The sequence below is a fragment of the Rhinolophus sinicus genome, linkage group LG10 (assembly GCF_036562045.2).
Source record: "Rhinolophus sinicus isolate RSC01 linkage group LG10, ASM3656204v1, whole genome shotgun sequence".
Taxonomy (NCBI): Eukaryota; Metazoa; Chordata; class Mammalia; order Chiroptera; family Rhinolophidae; genus Rhinolophus; species Rhinolophus sinicus.
The window spans coordinates 40,472,623-40,493,733 of NC_133759.1; the positions used below are offsets into that span (position 1 = coordinate 40,472,623).

General features: G+C 45.7%; 2 protein-coding genes and 1 pseudogene across 6 annotated transcripts in view; 1 reads left to right on the plus strand and 2 right to left on the minus strand.

Moving 5' to 3' along the window:
* NR2C2 (nuclear receptor subfamily 2 group C member 2) overlaps positions 1-13,138 on the plus strand; it is an 83,719-nt gene extending 70,581 nt beyond the window's left edge. For 3 of the 5 annotated variants that reach the window (XM_019746967.2, XM_019746954.2, XM_074312948.1), the window contains one exon: positions 966-5,778. In XM_019746967.2, the coding sequence (XP_019602526.1) occupies positions 966-1,140 (175 nt within the window). In that variant the 3' untranslated portion in view covers positions 1,141-5,778. Of the gene's footprint in view, positions 1-965; positions 5,779-12,570 lie in introns of those variants that run through there. The other 2 variants (XR_002138647.2, XR_002138648.2) reach the window with 2 other exon arrangements.
* MRPS25 (mitochondrial ribosomal protein S25) lies at positions 8,531-16,123 on the minus strand. The gene is made up of 4 exons (XM_019746986.2): positions 15,861-16,123; positions 12,387-12,493; positions 10,571-10,658; positions 8,531-9,792 (listed from the first exon to the last, which is right to left on the minus strand). Exons 1-4 carry the CDS (start codon positions 15,992-15,994, stop codon positions 9,606-9,608), a joined length of 516 nt encoding a protein of 171 aa, XP_019602545.1. The 5' UTR covers positions 15,995-16,123; the 3' UTR covers positions 8,531-9,605.
* Positions 16,124-16,949: 826 nt separating this feature from the next.
* LOC109455094 (glycoprotein integral membrane protein 1) lies at positions 16,950-18,828 on the minus strand (annotated as a pseudogene).
* Positions 18,829-21,111: the final 2,283 nt, after the last annotated feature.

A 21,111-nucleotide genomic window follows, 5' to 3' on the forward strand; every position in this document is an offset into this window, starting at 1 on the left:
TGTCTAGATAACCTGTTAACGTTTTGTGTATTTCCAAAAATAGTTTATGTATGTGTAATTGGAATCATAAAATACAAAGTAAGATTTTGGTGTTTTTTTTTCATTTAATATTCAATGAGCATACATATTTTCCATGGCTGAGGAGATGCTGTAATTGAACATTTCCTACTGAGGAGAACCTAGGTTGTTTCCAGATGGAGCTGGCACTGCAGTGCATGTGCTTGCACACACTGCTGTGTGCACTGGCTGTGCAGTGGCCCGTCTCTCAGTGCTGCAGACAGTGAGTGTACCTCAGCCCTCCAGGACAGGGTCATGGTGTGCCCTCCCACCCAGGGTTTCTTCAGAACAAAAGCAATTACTGTTTTATTTTAAATTATAATGCTAAATGAACACTGGAAATTAGGGCATTACAGAAGAAGTGTTAATATGTACAATCACTCCAAATCCTGATCCCCAGAGGCCAACCATTAGCTTTCCGGGGCACATCCCCTGGATATGTGTGTGCACACAAGTAAATACACACCGTGCACCGGTGCGGGACTTGCTACTATACAACCTCCATTTTGGTTTTTATTCAACTGTCACAGACTTCTCCCCTTATCAATGAATATATGGATCCTTTTTCTTAATGATATGTAGTGATCTGTTATATGGGAACACCGTGTTTCTTTTAACTTATCCTCTATTATGGATTTCCTAATTTCTCTTTTTGGTGGAGATAGGAGTTACAAACAATGAAGGGAACATATTTGTGTGTACATCTTTTCACTTACCTGTTTGACTTTTTTCCTCATGATAAATTCCTATAAGAGGAACTGCTAAAATCAGAAAAACAAGAGGTGGGTAGTGGACGGATCTGTTTGGTTAAATTCTGAGCAGTGCAGACAGGATCCCTGGGAGCCTGTTGCCGGCGAAATCTCAAGGGCCGTGAACCCTCCTTTCTCTAATGACTCTCCCTTTTGCAGATTGGCCCGGATTCTCGTCCGCCTGCCTGCACTCAGGCTGATGAGCTCCAACATAACAGAAGAACTTTTTTTTACTGGTCTCATTGGCAATGTTTCAATAGACAGCATAATCCCCTACATCCTCAAGATGGAGACAGCAGAATACAATGGCCAGATCACCGGGGCCAGTCTATAGTGCATACCACACACCTGCTGAGGAGCAAAAGGATCCTCCCAGGAGCACTCAGAGACAAAGGAAGTAGTGGTGTTTTGGTATGTGCAAATATTTCCAGTGTGTTAGCTATTTCCTACCTGGTTTCTCCTTATCTGTTAATCGCAGACAATAGCAACTAAAAGACTAGTAGGATCCTTTCCTGCCATAAGAAATGTTTTAATGCCTTTTGATGAAGCAGATTTTGGAACAATCTTTTAACTCAATTTATATTTAGAAATTCTCAAAGGGCAAAAAACAAAGTTTTATAATGTCAGAGACTAGTATTAAAGAAAACTAAAAGAACCTAAGAGAAGAGTTATGTGTGTATATATATTAAAAATGTCCTTGGAATTAATAGCTACTAATTACCAGGGTAATAATATTAGCACTTTTTAAGCACTTCTTATCGATGCGTAATGTTAGCAACATCTTGCCTCTGGGCAGGGCAAATGGAAAACTGCTTATGTCTTTTGCCGAAATGCTAATGATTTCTGTGAAAATGCAATAGGGTACAGGAGACAATCATTTACATTTAAGAAAAGAAGGCATCATTCCTAATTGTGTGCACACTTTGGTGGTGTTGAACTAAATTCCTGTGAGCAAATGAAAACGTGGCTTATCTGTACCATGCAGTGAGCGGGAATCTACTGGCACAGTCAGTGGTGATCCAAACCAGAAGCTCCCTCAGTCACAGAGCTGATGCTCGTCAGGTCCCTCATCTCTGGTCCTGATCTGTAACGGGCATCTGCAGGCTCCTCCAAACCTGGGGCATCTTCTGATGACTGGTTCCCAGAGTTGGATTGCAGCCAGTCAGAAATTAACTGCCAATTCCTGCAGCAATTGACAACACCCCCAAATCACCTCCGCCACTATGGCAGATGGAGCCTTCTGACCAAATGGTGCAAGGTGGGCATTTTTAATCCTTGACAGTACTTCCTGAACACACGTGGGGTAGCTGCGCGGTGTTCAGATGGAGGGGCGTGGCCGCCTCGGAATGTGAGTGTTCCCTCCCCGGGTTTCCATTCCAACTGCCCCTTGACAAGGGCCTGTTCCTGCAGTTCAGTACAACTGTGGGGGTGTATGCAGGATCTTGTTGCCTGGCCAGGGCGGTACCGGGTGGTGAAGCTGAATGGAAGGGGTCTCTGTTGACCTTAAATATCAGGGTTTTTCAGAATGTCGTCAGACCCAGCATCTCCATTGGCAAGTCTTTTAATGGTGCTGGCACACCACGCACTTTGATCCCCCAGGTGTGCCAGTGAACAACCCTGAGGATCTTAGATGATGGAAGCAGGAGCAGGCTGCCTGCTCCTTTACAAACAACCCTTAATTCCCAAAGTTGCCGTCTTATAAGCTGTAGCGGCCGTTGTTTACAAGAACAGAATGTGGTTATAAGGAAGTTGTATGCTAGAAAAGAGCGCCCATGAATTTCCATGGATGTGAATAGCAGCAAGCATTTCCTGTTTGGGAAAAGTGGCATGTCTAAGACAGGTCAGGTACTTTGTATTTGCTTTTTGTACACCCAAAAATAAGAAAATGTAAGATTAAATTTGTATCTCTTAAACCTTTTGGTCAAATGATACCCAAAAAGATCCCAGTGTATTCCCTGATCTGGCTCAAGCCCTCGATCAAGAGCTGTGTGTGGGTGCTGGGCGAGCCGGCTTACAGCAAAACGGGATGGGATGCTTTATTCTGAAGTGTTAAAGCACTTTATGAAAGTTATTAGTGGGAATTAAGTAGGGACAGGCTCTCTAACTTCTAAATTCCAGTTTGGATTTAATTATATCATTTATAGTTCATGTTTTGGAAGCAAATTTTGGAGAATAGTGAGGGTACCTATTATAAAATGATGGAAACAATTTAATTTTGCCAGCTGAAATTTTTGGTTTTCCAACTCTGAAGTGATTTAAATCTCAAAATTAAGACAAAAAACTGACCAAGACAATGGAGTTAGGGCGGGTCTGTATCATTTCTGCTTGTGAAGGATTTTAGCAGAGGGCATTTTGAGGCATGTTCATGCATATGACACAGCAAATTGCCTGTTTTTCTCTTCTTTGATTTCTGAATGTAAATATGTCTGTTGATCATGGAGTGGCTCCCTGGAATTACATGTGTGTCACATCTTTCAGATCTGAGTTCTGGGTGCTGGTAAAAAGGTCTGCGCCAGCCAGCTCCCAAGGTCAGGTCCTGGAAGTCCTGTCTCTCTTAGGCTTTTAGATTCCAGTTGCCTTAAGATATTGGGGCAGCTTAGCCAAGAACTAGACTGCAGTCCTGACGAAGCCACTGCTTCCATATGTTGGGAAGAGAAGGCAGGAGGACAGTGAACGACTGGATAGGGAAGTGCCATACTCCAGTAAGATAGCCCTGGAGAAAAGTTGATTTAGTTAAGAAGTTGCTGGTTCTAACCTGGTCCTGCTCCTTAAGGCCCTTTGCCAGTGGTGGCTGATTCCAGTGGACTGTGTTGGGCTTTGAACATTCATTAGTTTCCCAGATCCTCTTGGCCTTACTCTGAAGTGGCCTGTTCCTAAGGATCATGTCCACGCTACCTGAATTACTGCTGCCCCAAATCATTTCAAGCATTTGACAGCAGTTCTATTCCATCTCTTGTCAAATTGGTTAAAAGTAAGCTCAAAGTCAATTACTTAAAGGGATCCCAAGCAGATATTAGGGCTCAACTTGCACGAGGCTTTTAGCCCTTGTCAGTAGTTTGAGAACCTCTAGCTTTAGTGAAGTGAGACTAGCCCGCTGCCCGTGAAATCTGAGTGATATAAACCAGGAGCAGGATTCTTCACGTGTGGCCTATTCAGATGTCCCATTCTGCTGGCCTAGCCACTCCTTCCTCAGTGAGCCGTACACTGGCTACGGGAGGTGGGGACAGACATACACCATCGCTTCCTGATGTCCCGGGCTCTTTCACAGTGGTATCTTAGGTAACATTGGACAGTTATGTGGTTTTGAATTGGTGGAGTTCATTACATATAATCATAAAACAAGACAGGAAGAGACTTAGAGAAAGACCAAATTACTCAAGCAAATACTACTTTTCAAGTTATTCGTGGAAAGTATTTTTAAGGCAAGTACATTAACCACCCTTCTAAGATTTGTAAGTGTGTTTATTGGGGGGGTTACATTATTTATTGTCTAACCTCTGCCACATGTTATGGTTGGGGTTCTTTTGTGTGGGATTTTATATTTAATTTCAGGTGTAGTCACTTGTTGTAAGATGTGTATGTAATTGCCCTTAAGAGGGATTGTTTTCTAGCTTGTCTGTGTCAGTATTAAATGTGGACTCTGTTCTGAGGCAATTGCCACCAGTCATGGTGATAGCAATAGACATGTCTACTCCGGGCTCCCTAATGCGGAGGCAACATACTCACCACAGCTTCCTCAGCTGTTTGGCTTGTTGCGGGACAGCCACCTTAGGGAGCCAAGAGTCAGAGAGCTCTGGCTGTATCTAGTGCTTTTATTCTGAGAAAACCACACCCTAATCCTTTGGGGGAGTTTCCAGCAGAGCAGTCTCCCTGCCTGCCTGCCTGCCTGCCAAGCAGCCCTTGGCTGTGGATCCAAGTTCTAGGACCTGGTTAGAGTCCAGAAGCTTGTGGCCTCCTTTCCAGTGGAAATGGCCTTATGTGCAGTAGGGGCTACAGATGACATTTCAATTCTTCCCTGAGCCCAGGTCATGAAAAGTGTCATCTTCTGACATTCTCCTTTATCTTGGGAGGTAACTGCCCTTTCAGATCCTGGGAAGATCTGAGCAAGCAGCTCAGAAGCCCTCATACTTCTGTCCCACTTCCATTCCCTAGATTGTGTGGCTCTGAAAATGTCTTAACTTTGATGTGAATTTGTAATCAAGGCGAGTGGGTTTGGGTCTCTGTACACAGGGCTCTGGATCGCCCCGTGTGCCTCCCAGCAGCGTGCACGCCTACGTGTCCAGCCCTGAGCTCCCTGCAGCACATTGTGTGTACAGATTTATAGGCTTGGATGACTGAATGAATGTACATGTGTTTATATCTTCTCTGTATGTACAGTGTATATAGTGTGTATGTGTACATAGATGTAAATTATGTATACAGACATGTAGCGACGTATCCAAACTCCTTATGTTTTAAAGAGAATCTATGATAGAGTTGCTAAAGTAAACTGATGTGGGTGTTCCAAGGTCCCTCAGCAGGATAGATTTGCTGAGATTTTCTTAACTCCATTTTCCTTTGGGTGAGCCTGGCTGCGAAAGGGCATGAAGTCAGACTCTCCACTCTGTACCAAGGAATGTTCCAGACAGGAAAGGTCCTGATAGGATGATGTTGCTATGTGTTCTCTAGGTTCAGACAAGGGCTAAGAAGCTGGAAGACAATATTCCCTAATGTCCAAAAACTTGGCGGGGACCTGGTTGTCACACACCTATTTATGGCCTAACTAGAAGGAACTTGGGAGCTCAGGCCATAGGCCTTCCCAGATACTCGCTGTCGCGTGGTCAGTTTCAGAATGGTCTGTGTCATGGGGCCTGGCTCCCAGTGTGGTAGCAATGTCCCTACTTGCTCTGGACTCAGCAGAGGGTGGGCACGCCCCTGTGACTAAACAAATTCCCATCTCTCTAACGCCAAATGAGAAAAAAACAAACAAAACCTACCCAGTATTTTTTAAAAATAAGCATGAATGTTGATGGCTAATTTATGGCATATAAATTACAAATCTTAAATTACTTCTCTATAGCATGTGAATGAAATCCACTGACTTTTTTCTGTAATTTATGATTTTTAAATTTCAGATAAAAACTGCATTTTAATATGGATATATATGCCCTTAAAGCTACAGATGCCAAATTTTCCTTGTCCAGGTCTATTCTGATGCATTTCCCCCTTAATGGGGCTTAAAACTGAGACTTGAGCCCAGGCCCCAGCCCAGCAGTAGTCGCTTGAGGACCTGGTAAGCACAAGGGGCCTGACTGGCAGAGGAAGGTTGAAAGCTGCCTGCTGAAAGGAATCACTGGATAACTGCAAAACTCATATAATCCACAAGTTGCTTTTTTTTTTAATAAGCTATTGAAATGTTTGAAAACACTTCATTGAGACCATAGTACTCAGTGCCTTTTGTGAGACTGGGCCATTCAGCCTTCACCTTCCCCATCTGTGATGTAAAGGAGCTCCTGCTGCTTCACTGGCCTCCTATCAGTGATTGTCACCTTTCCCATGTCCTTGCCTATTGTGACAATCACACTATTGAAGGTGGCTTTCCAGTTAAAATTATGTGGAAGCTTGACAGTCTAAATGAATCTTTAAAATAAAAATTTTCCTTTGGGACTATTTATCTTAACAACAATCTTAAACTAATTAAAATTGTGAGCTTAAAAAATGTATCTTGGGGTAGGGAATGTCAGTTATTTTTAATGCCCAACTACACTTTCAATTAAGCCAATAACTTTGGTGTCTCAGTATTTATACATACAACAGAAAAAAGGCTGTGAAAATGCTGAAAGAAAATGCTCAGCAATATTTATCAATTGACAGACTGACAAAGCTTAGTATTTGGATAACATTTGGAAGTAGTAGGCTGCACATGAAAAATGGCTTTTCTTTAGGAAAGTATAATCAATTGTCATTTTAACAACCAGAGCATTCATGAACTCAGATGCTGCTGCCACATACAACTCAAGTGCTGGAATATTTTTCTACAGTCCCCGTTCTCCCAATTATCTTGTAAACCAGTGTTCAACTAGTTTTATAACTGAAAAGCTGCACATTTTTCATAGTACAAACCATAGTTTTTACCTGTAGTTTGGAGCTCTCTGTTAAAATGTAGCTGCATTACCAGCCCTTTTAAAAGATGTCTGTTAAAGGAAAATTGGGGTGTTAGATTTTCTTGGGACCGTTTCTGTAACCTCTGCCCTTCCCAATATAGAAAATATTGCTTATGCCATTACATTTTAATTCCAGGTTTAAAACCTGTTGAAAGCTGTAGCTTGAAATCAGCTTTGTCTATGTGATGGCATTTAAAAATAGCATGTTCTTTTTAAACTGAATTTTATATCTAATCAATGTCTTCAGTCTTGAAGAAGAATTTGCATTGTTGTGTTTGTATATAGAGTATTGCAGTGCATGGATTAGCTTTATGCATTTTATTAAATGCTGTTTCAATGTGGCATTATTGTTGTGGCTTAATATTACTACCTAAATGAGGTTTATACTATTAAAAATGAATTAAAGACTAAATGTGCATCCTGCTCATCATTTCTCCTCATAATAGTAATAACAATAATGCCTGACCCCCAAGTAGGTAGTGAGGAAGCACGCTGGTAATCAGAACCCTGTAGCTCTCACCTCACTTAACCTCGGCCAGAAGTGACAGCCCTGTCCCGTTGACGGCTCCCTGGACTTAGGTTTCTCCTGGACCTCACAGGCTGCCATCACAGCTACACACAGTGCCAGGCCTCAAACCAGCAGGCTCGTCCTGTAAAGATATGTTATCCAGGGTACAAAAATGTATTCTTAAAGATTCAGATGTCATCTGACCTCATTTTACAGGTGAGGATTCTCAGGTCTTAAGTCAGATTCTTGACAGAACCACTGGCAGCCAAATAGCTTTAAATAGCTCTGCCCTGTAGTACTCATAGTGGTAATTGGTCACTTCAGCAGAACATGGTCGAAAACCATCTGGCAAACATTGCTTATGCAATTGAGAAATGGTGTATCAATCATAAAATCCTCATAGCGGTCTTCTCTAATTTTCTCCTATTTCTGTAAATTTTAAACCCATCTTTTATCATGATTAACGTAGGAAATGAAAGACAAAGGTTTAAAGAGATAATAATGCCCCAGTGGTGTTTATTTCCATGAATCATTATCTACTATCTATGAACTAGCACATGCAAACCTAACAGCAGCACTGTTCCATCAGGCACTGGACATTCATTACCTCTACCGGGGCTACTAGCTTGGTCCAGAGCAGTCCTGGCTAGCAAGCTTTCTGGGTCCTGTGGGCCATGAGGAGGTAATAGTTCTATAAAGCTTTCTGTCTTGCCAGCTGTGGAAACAGACCAAGAAGAACAAACTCTTTCTGAAAAGGCCTGGCGGCCCCGTAGGAAGCCAAGTCAGCTGATGTGAAGGCCACCGCTGCAGTCAGCAGGGCGGGGTTGTTAGAAACACTGCAGGAACGGAAACCAGCACACACACGAGGGATTAGCATGGAGGACAGATTTTTTTTTCAGCCACCTCCAGAACAGTGATGGGAGAGGGCACCAGGGTATTGAATTTTAACTAAACACAACTGAAGTAAGCCTGCCTGTTACACATTAGAGCCACACACCCTCCTTCCTCTCCCAGAGCCCCCAAAGCCATCGCCCTGAACACACATCTCATACAAAATCACAGTAAGCCATAACTTGAGCATCAAATGTAAAAGCCAAATTTCTTCCAATTTAATGGGATCATCTCCAACATTCATATAAAACACATTCTAGTTCACATCATTTCCCACAGCTAATCACCTCATGGGGCAGGGAATGCTTTCATTCCCATTTTACAGAGCGTTAAGCCTTAGCCAAGGCTCCCATCAGGAGAGGAACCCAGCCCTCACACCTGCTTGTAAGCCCACTGTCTTGCTGCATCCCGTAGGGCATAGCCTCCTGGTCTGCATCCCATGGGTCTGTGGTCCAGCTGGTCCTTCACTTTTGACCATGTAAACCTATTCTTTAACCCTAAAGGGTCTTGGTGTCTCCTAAGGGCTAAAATCAGCACAACTGAAATGGCAACAGTATCAGTGTCCTAGGAGGAAAGAACTACTTGGCAAACCCTCAGGAACACCTCACACCCTCTTCCAAACCTTAGTAAGCAAGAGGGCAAGTGAGAGGCAGCCTCCAATATCGGCCCCTCAAGGCAGGGCGCTCTGCTTTCATCCTTCATGGTCTGTAAACCTACCTGCTAAGGGGCAGAGCTAGGGCCAGAGGGGCTGGCAGTGGCTGACTCCCAATGGGTGCATTCCTAAGGGAGGTGGTCTACAGCCACTGGGGCCCCCTGCATCTCTGGCACACCCCCAGCTAGGCCCCACTGGAGGAAAGAGTCGGTTAGCTTGTTTAAAAAGTGAGCAGTGCACAAAGGCTTGCCCTGGGATTTCTGAAAAATACCCAAAGAGCCTGAATGGAGAGAACGTTCACACTGCCAGCCACAGATGGCTCCAACCAGACGCGACCACCGCAACTTTTAATTCTCCAGAGGGTCTGGAAGAGGAGTAGAAGCCAGTGGAGACCAGGAAAAGGCCACAGGACAGAGATGGGATGTCAACAGACCTTCCACCTTCCTGATGCCAAAGCCTATCCTCCTGCAGGCCTTCCTCCAATCGGACACACACCAGGCTGCTGGAGGGATTCAGGAGCGTTTTATTTGCAGGGTCTCTGGGGACAGAAGCAGGACTTCCCTGTGGCCAAGGTAACCCCAGCTCGCGGGCCAGGGGCCTCCATCCTAGGCGCTGGCTTTCAGAGTGGCTTTGTGCTTTCCTGTCATTTCCTTGGGTAACGGCACCAGGGCTGGGCAGGGCACCTGCCCTTCCACTTCACAGATACACTCCCGCAGGCAGTACTTTCGGGGTCCAAAGTGGGCTGGATGAGAAAGCTGCTTTTTCTCCTGCTCCTCTTTCTTGAGGGTTTCCCTGCCAGAGATCACAGACAGCAGCAAAGTGTTGGCAGCACTGCTCTGAGCATCTGGGAAACGCAGGACTTCTCGGCGTGAATCCCCCCATCTGCTCAGCCAGGGAGACCTGGATCTCCTGTGCCTCCTAAGCTGCTCCTTGCACCCAAAGCCTGTCCCTCCGCTCCCCAGAGGCCTCCCAGAAGAGGGAGAATGTACGTCGGCGTGGGAGCAGTGTCAGGCCCCAGGGGCGGCCACCAGCTGGGAAGCACACGCCCCAGACCCACACTGCAGGTCAGCCTTCACCGGGGCAGCCCCAGTTCTGACTCATCGAACAATCAGGATCAAGGGGCCTAGAAATGCCTATGCTTTCTCAAAGACCGACATTCTTGGCTTCCCTCCTTTCTTGCCTTCATGGAAAGAAAAGGGACCTGTCACTGCAGGCCCCAGGGTTGGACACCCACTAACTCCAAGCTGAGAATCCCAAAGAGGAACATGTTTCCGGCCACACAGAGCAAGTATTTCAGCTGCATCTCAGCCTCCCACTGACCAAAGAAGGGAAGGACGATCTTTATCCCCACTTCACAGCAGGAGTAACAGCTCACCGAGGCTCCAGGACTTATGGCCACACTGGTGAGAAGCAAAGCCAGATGGAGCAGACACTCCAGCGCACACTCTGCTGGTGAGTGGCTCGCTGTCGGAGAGCCTGCCCGCTGGACACCCTCCCAACACACCCGTCCTCTCTCTCAAGCTCGGGGCTAAGATGTTTGCTCCCCTCCAGGTCAACACCAGCAACTCACTCATTCTTCCCCAGGATTTTTTTGATGTGCTCCACGATCTCCTTATTGCTTTTGGTCTCCACATCCACGAGGACCTGCTCACCAGAATCTGGAAACAGGAAGTAAAGGGGGGAAGAAACCCTAAGAACTCGGCAGCATGCTCTTCAGCCTCAAATGGTGGTAATTGGGATGTGCTTTAGTGGAGAAATATTTTAACAATAAAATAAATATATTTGTTTATGTAATGCATAATGCTACCTCTTTTCCCCATATTTCTTTGCATAATGCTACCCTTTTTTTCCCACGTTTCTTTAGATGTGAGCAAATTTTAGACATGTACAAAAGCAACCTATTTTAATAGAAATAAATTCCATGTTCCCAGAGAAAGATTCAGTATCAGTAACATGGCAATCCTCGCCAAACTGGTCCACAGATTCAATGCGGTTCCTATCAAAATCCCAGCAGGTGTTTGTGTAGAACTGATAAGCTGAGCCTAAAATTCATGCAAAGGACGCAAAACAATTTGGAAAAACAAGAAAATGGAAATGTTCATTTTCCAATTTCAAATTTACAATAAGCTACAGTAATCAAGTTCTGTGGTTATAGTGTACGAACAGACCAGACTATAAGTGACAACAGAACTGAGTCCAGAAATAAATCCTTATATTTATGGTCAATTGGTTTTCAGCAAAGATACCAAGACATTTCAATGGGGAAAGAAAATCCTTTAAAGAAATGGTGTTGGGACAACTGGGTACCAACATGCAAATAAACGAATTTAGACCGTTACACCTCACATTAAAAAAAGAAAGAAAAAACTTAAAATGGACCAGAGACCTAAATGTAAGAGCTAAAAGTTATATAAAACGTTTTGAATAGAACATCTTTATAACCTTACCTAGACAAAGATTTTTAGATATGACATCAAAAACATGATCCATAGAGAAAAATCTGATAAATTGAACTTAACCAAAATTCAAAATTTATGCTTCAAAAGGCACGATAAGCCAGACTGGGAGATAATACTCATAATGCATACATCTGATAAAAGGCTGGTATCTCAACTATATAAAGAATTCTCACAACTCACTAAAAATCCAAGTAAAAAAATGGGCAAAATATTTGAATAAACACCTTTTTTAAATTTTTATAAGTTTATTTGAGCCTAACGACATATGCCAGGGAGCTAGATCTCAAATGCCCCTTGAATAAACATTTTTTAAAAAGCTAATAAGTACTTGAGAAGATACTCAATATCTTAGTCATTAGGAAAATGAGAAAATTGAAGACACAGTGAGATATTATTAGAGTGACTAAAATTATTTAAATGGACACTACCAAGTGCTGGTGAGGATGCACAGTAACTGGAACTTTCCTATATTATTGGTAAAAAAAATATTACAGCAAATTTAAACAGTGAATTAAGACCAAAAAAAAAGACTGGAAAGGAAAAAGTAAAACTATTTGCGGATGACATAATTGTATATGTAGAAAATACTAAGGAATTTAGAAAATAAAACTACAAGAAATAAGGGACCAGCATGAGCAAAGGCATCAGAGCAAGATGTGGCAAAGGAATTTGGAAAAACCAGCCTGTGTGGTGTGAGGCATGTAGGAGATGTGAGGGCAACAGAAGACGAGGGAGGGAGGCAGGGAGGCAGGGAGGGAGGAGAGTCCAGATCTCAGTGCCATTAGCACCTCGGTATGGGAAGCCAAGGTGCAGGGAATAGCATGCCTTTACAGGAGCTTGTACCTCAGATCACCTGACTGCTGCGGGAGGAGGAATGGATGGGAGGGAAAACAGTCCTGGACCACAGCACAGTGGCCCCGCACTCACCTAAATAGAATCGAAGGAAGGGTGACGGTGTCATGTTCTTAAACATCACAATCTGTACCCAAGGGTTTTTGTATTGGATCTGAGGTATGTTGAAAAACACAAATTTCCTGCAAAAGGGAAGAAATTAAACCCATGAAACAGGAATTTTTAACCTAAAATTTTGCATACCTGTGTATTTTTCTAGGAAGAAGGTCCAGCACGTTCATCAGCTTCTCAGAGGATCCTAGCCCCGACCCCCCACAAAAGGCTGAGAAGGGCAGCTCTGAGGAATGTGTTAGTATGTTCTCTGAGCGAGGGTGTCCAGACTCCTGGTTTGTCATCTGAGAGAAAAAATATCTGCATCTTTACCTCACGTTGCACTCTAACCTAAAACTCATCAAAGCAGGAGTGTAAATGTAAAAATGAAGCTATGCAACATCAATCTCGATTTATGTGGTGGTTACATGGGTGTCTGCATATATAGAATTCAGCAAGCTGTGTACTCCCAGGTGTGCCCTTCATATAGATTCTACCACAATTTAAAAATAAATGAAACCATGAAAACATGGGGAATATTTGTACAATCTAGAAGTGGAAAAATCTTTCAACTTAGAAGGTTTAAAATATAAATATAATTACATTAAAACCTTTGCATGGCAAAATTTACCAAAAGCAAAATCAACATTTGCCAAACCGAAGGAAAAATGTTTGCAAAACATAAAACAAAAGGCTAATTAATTCCCTTCTGACAGAGTTTTACACATCATTAATAAGATGGACAATTCAACAAGAACAAAGGGCAATGGCCACAAATAGGCAGAAACCAAATGGCCTATTTGCCAGGTGAAGAGCTTCTCAGTATCTTCCCAATAAAGTCATGTAGGTTAAAATAGGATTCTTTTTCACCTCTAAGATTGCTAAAGACTTTTTTTTTTTAAGTTACAGAAATGAGTAAACATTTCCTTAACAATATAAATTGGTTTAACCTCTTTGGAGGTCGGTTTGGAACTAGCAGAATTTTAAAAGCATAGCGTCTGACTCTATTTCACTTCTGCTTTGAGATATTTTCACATTTGAATGCAAAGATGTGTGAGGTTCACTACAGCATTATTTGTTACAGCAGAGGAACAGAAACAAATGCCCCTCCATAGAGGGCTGATTAAATGAATTAAGACACAGCCGTGTCGGGATCCCTCTCCACCTGCTCTCCATCCTAAATGGCTGACCTACATGGACAATGGAAATGGGCTTTCTTGCCCTCTGTATTCTGTTTGGCCAACAGGGAGCACTGGCGAACGCATGGAAGGAGGGAGTAGAATCAAGGTATTTCCCTGGCTCGTGCCCTGAGTCCCAGGTGCCTATCAGACAAGCCTCGCCATCTCCAGAGTGATTCCGACAATCACTCTCCCCCTCACTTCTGCAAGCCTAGACCTGGGGCCTTGCATAAGACGTTGTGGCTTCTTTTCTCCATCCTTTCCCACAGCTTTGTAAACGGTCCATTAATTAAAGGCTCCCAAATGGTCCAAATTTAAATGCGCCCTAGGCTCCCTTCTGCCACCTTGCCCCATACACCAGACAACGGAAAGGTGGTACATGGGACAGAAGTACAGTCGCTGTACTTGACCACGTCCCAGCAATATGACCCAGGGCAAGTTAGTGCTCTGTGCTTCAATGTTTGTGCAAGATGATGGCGATGCAGGACGAGCAGTCCAGACTGGAGCTGGTCGTCGATTTTCAAGATGATGACACTGACAGAATCAACAGAAAGCCTGACTGTGGGACCATTTACTTGGGAAGACTTCCATACTAGGGCAGAGTCTGCAGTTGAAACAAAACAAAAGCAATGACAATTATTAACCCCAGTGTGGGGACAGAGTCCCAGAGAGCAGTTTCCAGGCTCTCGGCCTCACGTGGGAACGTGCTAGCTCAGGAAGTGGATGGCCATCAGCTGTGACTAGTTGGCCGTCAGCTGTTACCGGTTAGCCATTGGCCACTGATATAACTGTTACGGCTGAGCCAGCAAGGGCGAATTACAGTTAGCACGGCGGATTGCAGCTAGCAAGTGAGGTTGGCAGGCAGAGAAGCAGATGGCGGATCGTGTGGATCCTACTTCGTGTGTCTCGCCCGGCCGCCAGCGAAAATATAGTGGTATGACTCCCCTATCTATGGCTCCGTGGGTGTTCCTTTTTGGCCTCACCATGTCCTGCATTCTTATGTGGGGAGTGGGAGCTGAGACCCCGCATGACACCCAGGGAGAACAAAAACCTTTGCAAAAACAAACAAGAAAAATAATCAGTACTCTGTTTAGCTCAGCTGTGTGTAGTATTCACAACATGATTATTAAACAGTGAATAGTGATCTAGCCAGCATTCTGAAATGACTATCGATGGGGCGGGGGGAGGGCGGGTAGAATGCATGTGTTGAGGGTGGGGAATGGCTATGGTGGTGAAGGAGCTAAATCCTCGTCTTCCATGGTGACAAGACCCTAGATAATGCCTAAAGCTAAAAAAGAAGTAGCTCTCTATGTACAGTATTTTAACTAGATGGAGGCAAAACTCTAATAATTAAATGGTTAGAGTTGAAAGTTGTTGCCTCTAGGGGAGGAAGCGGGAAAAGGGTGCTACTATAAGCCCTGCCAACCAGGACAGGCAGCTCGAAGGCTCAATTTACCTTCCTGGGCTTAGGACCCCTCTGCTCAATTCCCACCCACAGCAGAGTATCCCAATATCACAGAACTTTGTACAAACAAACCAGGGCACTTCCATGTAGGAATCTCTCCCACTTAAAACTACTAGGACCAAGATTCTACAGGATTTGAAGTGGTTCTTGCCGAAGCATGGGAGGTAACTTAATAAAGGTAAACTTTAGTTGAGCACCTGCTGTATATGCCAGACATCTTACTAAGTACTTTATACTGGAATCCTCACAGTGACCCTGGAAGGCAGGGTTTTACAGCTAAGGATGTCAGAAAAATGAAATAAACTGCCTTGGTCAACCCTCATAAGTGAAAGAACTGAGGCTGTCATTAGCATCTGGCCTTCTCCCACACATTTCTGTTATAAAATTATCAAATTCACCTAGGCTTAGGGTGGGCCACAGGAGAATTCAATAAATGCCTGCAGCCGTTACTTCTCTCACTGCATCCCCACATCGGCCCTGGGACACTAGTATCCCATCTGGGACACAGGAGCAACTCCCCCAAAGCCAACGAGTGGAACAGGGACCCGAACCAGGTCCGTCGCCCCTGGGCTGGGCTCCACCCAGACGCCGTGCCACCCTCCCCTCCGCTCTCCCTCCTCAGCCGTTAGGGCGTGGCCCTGCTGTCCTGGCGGTGGAACCTGGAGCAAGCTGCTCCTCGGGCTCCTTGTCTGTAAAATGGGGGCAATAGCACCAACCTCCGGGAGCCAGACCCAGGATTAAGTGCAGCCCCAGGTCTCCACGTTACTGGCACGTGGTTATAATCACCGGGAGAGGCCTCCCAGGGCTCGGACTGACCTGGCGCCCTCGCCCAGCTCCCCGTGCGTGTTGTAGTTCACTGTCATGACCTTCACCGAGTCCTTGAACACCACGTCCCCCTGGCCCAGGTACTGCAGGGTGCGGCGGATCGGGAAGCGGCCCTTCATGGGCATGGCGGCGGTGGCCGAGCCGCGAGGTGAGCGGCGAAGAGAGCCCAGAGCAGCAGCACACGCCGCAGCCGGCGGACCTTGAGCCGCTTCTCCTCCACGCTGTTTCCGCTTCCCGCGCAGACTCGCAGAAGATGCCTCCCGGCGGGCAGCGCTCCTGCTGCGGGGCAACCTGGACCTTGTAGTCCAGGCTGGCGGTGCTTTGAGGCCGGGATTGGAATGGGGGCATATACAATTTCGCTTTAGAGCGCCCGCCTCCTGAAACGTTTTCACGCTCTGTGTATTCCTCTTTCTCCCCGACAAGGAAAAATATTTTTAAATGGGATCAAACTCAATCAATCAGACAACAAAATTACAGTAGGAAATGAATCAGGAAAGCTGAGTTCTGATACCAAGTGGGCTAATAACTTTTTTTCCTCAAAAAAGTTTATTTTAGATTGAGAACATGTCACTACTATTTTTAAATCCTGGTGTATTCAAGGTAAGTGGTCTTGGTACAGGATACAATCAAATCATGATATATACTTCAGTGATTTTTATACTGAGTCACAGCCTTAATATAAAGGTACATTTTACTGAATAAAAAAATAAGTGTTAAGTTCTTGAGCTTTTAAATTAGAATTTCATAAAGTGCTCTTCATAAAGTCTTATATATTACAATAATTAAGTGGATATAATTTCCTTAACAAAGTCACCTTGAAAAGTATTGGCACACGGCATTTTGTCTTGCCTTTTTTTTTTTAATTTTGTAATTTCGAAGTTTCTTCACATGTCTTCTTTTCCACTTTGTTTAAATTTTCCTTAACAATTCATCATCTAAATAGCTATCCCTGTTACAGAATAAGGTGAGCTTTAATCTGTCATTTTAAAGGTCAAGTTTTAGGCAGTTTTAGGAGCTGAGCAATTTCTCTCGTGTGTAAACTGATTCTTATAGTCAAGTGGCAAATTTAGAGCCAATACACTAATGCAGAGTCCATGAATTGAGCTGTTGTTTTAAATACATGTTTTTATCTCCAAGGTTTTCTGCTGTTTTTTCAGGACCATCTGGATATAAGTTGATAGCTGTCACAGCTATAACATTAACTTTATCCAATTGAAGAATTTCTTTGTATTCACACACTGGAAAAAGCACCTTTAAGATGGTTATTACCACAGCTGTTCCTATAATTCCAACCACCATGACGTTCAGAAACGTAAAGAATACTGGGAAAACACTGCTCCAGAACCTACGCAGATCTTTTCTGAACGTTTCCATCCACTGACAGATCACCTTATATGAAGATGGAGGCTCTGCTCTGAGAAAAGTTTCAGGTGATTTGCCAGGTAAAGCATCGTCATCTACAGTAGTTTCCACATTCCAGATAAGTAATAGCTGGTAGTCTGCAATGAACTAACACTTTCTACATTTTTGGAGCAGTTGGGAGGGGTAAATAAAATGTCATCATCATCTCGGGATATGGAGTACAGCATGCTTTCTTCCAAAAGTAGCGTATAGTTTGCATGCCTGAGTATTCCCTGGTTCTTAACTAAAATATCAATTTCAGTAACATTCTCTTGTTGAGCTCATTTTCTATCCATCTCTACTACCTCTTCTTGAATGACAGTTGCAAACTGGAACTAGATGTCATAGACCACTCATGAACTGAAATCCTCACACTGACAATTACAAAATATTCTTTTTCCTCCAAATTTTTGAGATTTTCATTATTCACTATCAAAGTCTGACAGCTTATTCTGGTTACACTACTATTAACAGGGAAGTCATTTACATATAGCTGTCCACTCTCACAGGTTATGTTAAGAATAGCCTGTTCTCGGGGCAGCCAGGTGGCTCAGTTGGTTAGAGCGCAAGCTCTGAACATGTTTGCCGGTTCGATTCCCACATGGGCCAGTGAGCCGCACCCTCCACAGCTAGATTGAAGACAATGAGCTGCCGCTGAGCTGCCGGAGGGGTGGCCCGATGGCTCCGTTGGTTAGAGAGTGAGCTCTCAACAATAAGATTGCCAATTCCTGCATGGGATGGTGGGCTGCGCCCTCTGCAACTAAAGATTGAAAATGGCAACTGGACTTGGAGCTGGGCTGCGCCCTCCACAACTAGATTGAAGGAGAACAACTTGGAACTGATGGGCCCTGGAGAAACACCCCAATAAAAATTTTTAAAAAAGGAATACCCTGTTCTTTAGATACCTGTTTGTGGGGGCATAGTCCCAGAGAGCATTTTCCAGGCTCTCGGCCTCACATGGCAAGGTGCTGGCTTGGGTAGTAGATGGTCATCAGCTGTGACTAGTTCGCCATCAGCTGTTACCGGTTAGCCATTGGGCACTGATATAACTGCTGTGGCTGAGCCAGCAAACGCGGAGTGTGGATTGCAGATTGCAGAGAGGCAGATTGCAGTTAGCACAGCGGACTGCAGTTAGCAAGTGAGGTTGGTTGGCACCGAAGCAGACGGCGGGCTGCAGATCATGTGGCTCCTGCTTCCTGTGTCTCCAACCCAGCCGCCAGCGAGACTATAGTGGTCTGACTCCCCTATCTATGGCTCCGTGGGTGTTCCTTTTTGGCCTAGCCATAGCCTGCGTTCTTATGTGAGGAGAGGGACCAGAGACCCCACATGAGACCCTGCATGACACATGGCGCAGCGAGCAGGGTACGGTGTTGGCCGAAACTCTCCGAAAGGTAATGGAGCAGTTTATACGTATGAAAGCTCTGTTTTGGGAGACCCGTGAGGAGCGGTGCTGGGAACAGGAGGCTCGATCTGTTTGGGAGAAATGTTACCCCTCAGTGAATTGGTGGGTCTCTCAAGCCGCCGGATGGCACGCCACCCTGTTGGCCATGGCGGGCATCGCCTACTTTTTGGTGGTCTGCTGCTGCCAAAGCCTCCAAGGATTGCGGACATCTTACACCGAGGCCTCCACCCAATCGGACACCTGGCGTGGCGAGCAGGATTCCGGCCAGGTAGGAAAGGAGTCTGACTCTGGGCAGGAGGACGTGTGGCCCCCACACAGTATGTGGTGCCCGGTGGCCACTGTTCTCAGGAGTTGGACCCCCAAGGAGGGGTGGAAGGACATGGATGGCTCTCCAGCCAGCGTGGAGAGGGCCCTGCAGGTTCTAGCTGAGCGGTTGCCAGAGCAGGCGAAGGCTACAGCCGGCCGCGTGGGCTGGATGTTCCTCACGGCCTTGCGTTGTAACATGGAGGACACGCTTAATGAAATAGCTCAGGTGCCAGACCAGCAGCCCCAGGGGGAGGCGCTGGAAGCTCGGGACTGTCGGTGGGAGGAGGTTCTCACCGTGGTGCATCATAACTCGGAGGAAGCACTTGCTGGAATAGCCCAGGTGCGGGACCAGGTGTCCCGGTAGGAGGCGCTGGAAGCTCAGGTCGCCTGTTAGAGGAGGAGCCCCACAGTGGAGACGCTGAGGCAGAGGGGGATGACACGAGTGGAGACAATGTAGCTCCCAACCCCCAAGCCCGGCCAATCTTGAAGCAAAGGGTAAAACGTGAGCAACCTTTGGGCCCCAGGGGCGTTGCTGCCGGCAACCCAGCTGTGACTGAGTTCACGACCTACACCCCATACACTCCCACTGAGTTGCAGGAGCTGGGGAGGTGGTGCTGACAGAGCCCTGGAGAGCCAGTCTCGGCTTGGCTGTTACGTTTATGGGATGAGGGAGCAGACAACATTCTCTGCTCCCCAGGCGAGATGGAAAAGCTAGCTTTCGTGACAGTGCATCTGTCCCTGTGACAAAGGTTACAGAACTGCCATAGGTTGGCCCACGACCAGGGCAACCATTCTCTAATGGAGTGGCTCACGGCTACAGTACACACAGTATGGGGACAGGCTGGCGAGCTGCCAGACACTGTGAGTCAATGGCAGTCATATACAGAACTTACTCAAATTATCCATGAAATGGGTATGAGACATGCTATCTTCAACCCTAATATGTGGGGGCCGGATGACGAGCGTTTCGAGCGTTTTACAACCAGCATGAGAAATCTGGTTTTGGATACTGCACGTGCAAATGCTTTTGGATCCTTGGTTGCCATTCTTACGCCCTATGTGGGGCGGCGGATCCATGAAGTTACACTTGCCATGGCCACCCTAGTGTATGTTGAAAGCTGGCGGCAAAGGAAGTTAAGACAGGAGGTCGGAGAAGTTAAGACCTGGAAGCCCAAGTCAAAAGTAAGGGGGCGAGGTCGCGGGCTTCAGAGAGTAACATGCATGCAGATGTGGCATGATCTCGTGGCAGCAGGGGTCGATCAGGAAAAAATAGACCGACACCCCAATGCACTCTTGCTAGAACTCTAGAAACAGTTGCATCTGGAACAGCAATTCCGATAAAGCCTAAAGGAGAAATCCGGGAAAGCACCACACGTATCCCTCCAGGATTTCATGCCGCTGCTTGAGGCCGACTCCTTTCATCTTGATTAGGGGTGGGGCCAAGGTACCTGGTCAGAGGGGACAAGTGGCGATCGGAGGCCCCACGTGGAACTGTCCATACATTGGTCACCTTCTAATGTGCAGAAGGTTTTGGCCCTATTTGACACCAGCGCAGACCACAGTCTTATTTATGAGAAACCCTGGCTGTGCCCAGAAGGACTGATGGTGCCCTGAGAGACCCTGGCTGTGTCCAGAGAGCCTGGCTGTGTCCAGGATATTGAATTCACCTCCAGGCTCCTCGCACAGGGCCCCTCACGGAAGATGCTTGTCACGTAGATTGTGAGGTAAGACCCTGTAGGGGTGGAGTGTGGGGACAGAGTCCCAGAGAGCAGTTTCCAGGCTCTCGGCCTCACGTGGAAAGGTGCTGGCTCGGGTAGTAGATGGTCATCATCTGTGACTAGTTGGCCATTAGCTGTTAACGGTTAGCCATTAGCCACTGATGTAACTGCCATGGCTAAACTAGCAAGTGTGGAGTGTGGATTGTGGATTGCAGAGAGGCAGATTGCAGTTAGCAAGTGACGTTGGTTGGCAGAGAAGCTGATGGCAGGCTGCAGATCATGTGCCTCCCGCTTCCTGTGTCTCCAACCCAGCCACCAGGGAGACTATAGTGGTGTGACTCCCCTATCTATGGCTCCGTGGGTGTTCCTTTTTGGCCTCACCATGTCCTGCGTTCTTATGTGGGGAGCGGGACCA

Excerpts from the sequence above, each read along its gene's own strand:
- MRPS25 (XM_019746986.2), bottom strand. The coding sequence starts at position 15,994 with ATGCCCATGAAGGGCCGCTTCCCGATCCGCCGCACCCTGCAGTACCTG. Across the intron at positions 12,494-15,860 it reads GAGCTGGGCGAGGGCGCCAG|GAAATTTGTGTTTTTCAACA; the intron begins GTCAGTCCGAGC and ends TCCCTTTTGCAG. Across the intron at positions 9,793-10,570 it reads AAAATCCTGGGGAAGAATGA|GGAAACCCTCAAGAAAGAGG; the intron begins GTGAGTTGCTGG and ends GATCTCTGGCAG.